At 44.9% G+C, this 2,331-nt stretch overlaps 1 protein-coding gene across 1 annotated transcript; it reads right to left on the reverse strand.

The window, feature by feature from the left end:
- Positions 1-243: 243 nt before the first annotated feature.
- LOC147465751 (uncharacterized) lies at positions 244-1,825 on the reverse strand. Its single transcript, XM_086512357.1, has one exon. It carries the CDS (start codon positions 638-640, stop codon positions 332-334), a length of 309 nt encoding a protein of 102 aa, XP_086368483.1. The 5' UTR covers positions 641-1,825; the 3' UTR covers positions 244-331.
- Between the last annotated feature and the right edge of the window lie 506 nt (positions 1,826-2,331).

Genomic DNA, 2,331 nt, shown 5'->3' on the forward strand with positions numbered 1-2,331 from the left:
CTATGGTGTGAAAGGAGACTAAGCAAATGATTTTTTTAATGTTAAAGCTGGAGTTAGTATAAGAAAAAACTAACGAGCAGGGTTGCATTTCAACAAGGTGGCGCAAATTGCACTGCAGAACGGCCAGTTGGATAGGAAGATGGGGCGGCACTGCAGGTGTTTTTTGGAGGCCTGGAATTACATGCACAGGAGGTGGCGCCATCTGGATACAAGCCGGGCCGTTTCTGCATGCGGGGTGGCCAATAGCACTATTTTGAGGGGCCGCAACCTCCAGGAGCTGAGGACTACAAGGGGATCTGCAGGTTGATGGTTTGTAGTAGAGTTGGAAGGGTCAGGGGCTAGTGTGCAGGGTTATGAGTTGCATGGGAAGCCCGGCCAGTGCAAGAGAAGGTAAGGGGAGGCCGCCATCTACAGAGGGGAACTCCCACATGGGCTGAGGGTCGTCAATAGTGGAGAAAAGCCAGTAGTACCGAGTAGGCCGAGGCGTGCAGGAGGAGGGCTCTACAAGTGGGAAGCCGCCAAGGTGGAGAGGAGGACTCAGAGCTACATGTGGATTGTGGTGCAGAGCCGCGAGGCCATGAAGATGAGGATCAGGCACTAATAGGGGAGCACTGCAAAGAGGTGAAAGGCCGAGGGTCATTAATTAAAGAGGGCCGCTCGGTGCAGTTGGTTGGAAGCTTCCAAGGATCAGCAGGTGGGTTGGTCGCTAGGCAGAAGTGGTGACAGAGAGAAAAGGTTGTGCTACATAAGCCAAAGGGTTGGTGCGACCAGAGGAGAACATTGCCACCTATCGCAGGGTATTAGACACCAAGAAAAGAAGAATAAGGGCATCGGTTGCAGACTCGTTTAGGTTGCATAAAGAATTGAAGCACAGGGGCCTTCGAGGATTTCAGAGGGAGGTCACGCTCTTCAAGCTGCAGGAGAGTTGCATGGGGGTGAGAGTCAAAGGAAAAAAAAGCATCAGAGTGCAATGGGTTGAAGGGTCGCAAGCTACACAGAGCTGAGTCAAAGTTGTGGAACCATGAGCAATAAGGAATCGGACATACCCTCTCGGTCATAATCCACCAAAAGTGCTTTTAATTTTAGCAGGATTCATCAAAGTAAAGCTTTAGTTTATGCTACGAAAACCAGTTCTTGTCTTCTTACTCTTGTGGTTCGGGTGAACATCATCGTTTTCTATCTCATTTGTGTGTCCATAAGGGTCTCCAAGTTTTGAGTGCGCCACTCAACGTTGGATTACATGTATCTAACTATGGACTCTCTGAAGGGTTGAGGCTTGATGTTATGATTGCATACTGGGTTATTGGGTATATGCACACTTTTGGGGTGTCTGTGAGTGTCGGGACTACTTATATGTGAGTGTATGATGCTATCAAGGGTCATAGATTGGGATAATTGATTGCATGCTTTACAATCGGGTGTATACAGGTAGGGTTGGTCGGGTTCGGGCTTGGACATTGATTGTTTGCAGAGTGGGTATCTCGATGTCTGTTAAATAGGGGATAAGGGTGCTGTCAAATCACTAGGCTATAGAGAAGCATTCAGATTGTGTGCTGATGGTTTTCTCATTTCGCCCATTCCAACGTGCTGGTGGCGAATACATCGTAATAAAAATTGCAAGCTATAGTTGTAAGGCTAGTCACATCACCACTTTGATGTATTCTTTCTTGATTAACCATGTGCAGAGGATATGCTAGGGATCTTTGTAATCTCTTGAGTTTTAAGAAATTCAAGATCTATCGAGCACATTAAAAAACTAAATAAATATCTTTTGTATTTTTATCTTCTTGATAAACAACTTTCTATTCCCTATGCTATCTCAAGGTGACATAGCATGGCCATCTCAATTAGTGTTGCCTTTGAGATTGGTATTCAAGAAACCTTTTCCTTCATTATGGTGGCCACAAATGTAAGTCAAAAGTCACTTGGATATATCAGTCGTTCATACCCGACTATACCCGACTAGACACTTGTATGCTTTCCTTTTTTTTTTTTTTTGGCAAAACTCACATCGTGGGAGTTGTTATAGTATTAATCACCAAAAAATAAAATACAAACCCCTTGCTCAATCCGAGCCACGATCACAAAAGAGCCCCAACAGACAACCAGACACCATATGGCTAACATGTTAGGTTAAATGGCCATGTGATTGACCGCTCAAAAATTTGTGAACTCAAACGTGTCATTGATCATCTATTGCTGGTATGTCTAATAAAACTCTACAATGAAATGTCTTGCAAAAGTCAACCACTCTTGCAGCAGTGGGAAGCCACAATTAAAAATTGGCTTGATCTCTTGCTCCCACTGTTGAAGGCCAATTTGGTAGAGAAA

The sequence above is a fragment of the Adiantum capillus-veneris genome, chromosome 1 (genome assembly GCF_014529385.1).
Source record: "Adiantum capillus-veneris isolate H3 chromosome 1, ASM1452938v2, whole genome shotgun sequence".
Lineage (NCBI taxonomy): Eukaryota > Viridiplantae > Streptophyta > Polypodiopsida > Polypodiales > Pteridaceae > Adiantum > Adiantum capillus-veneris.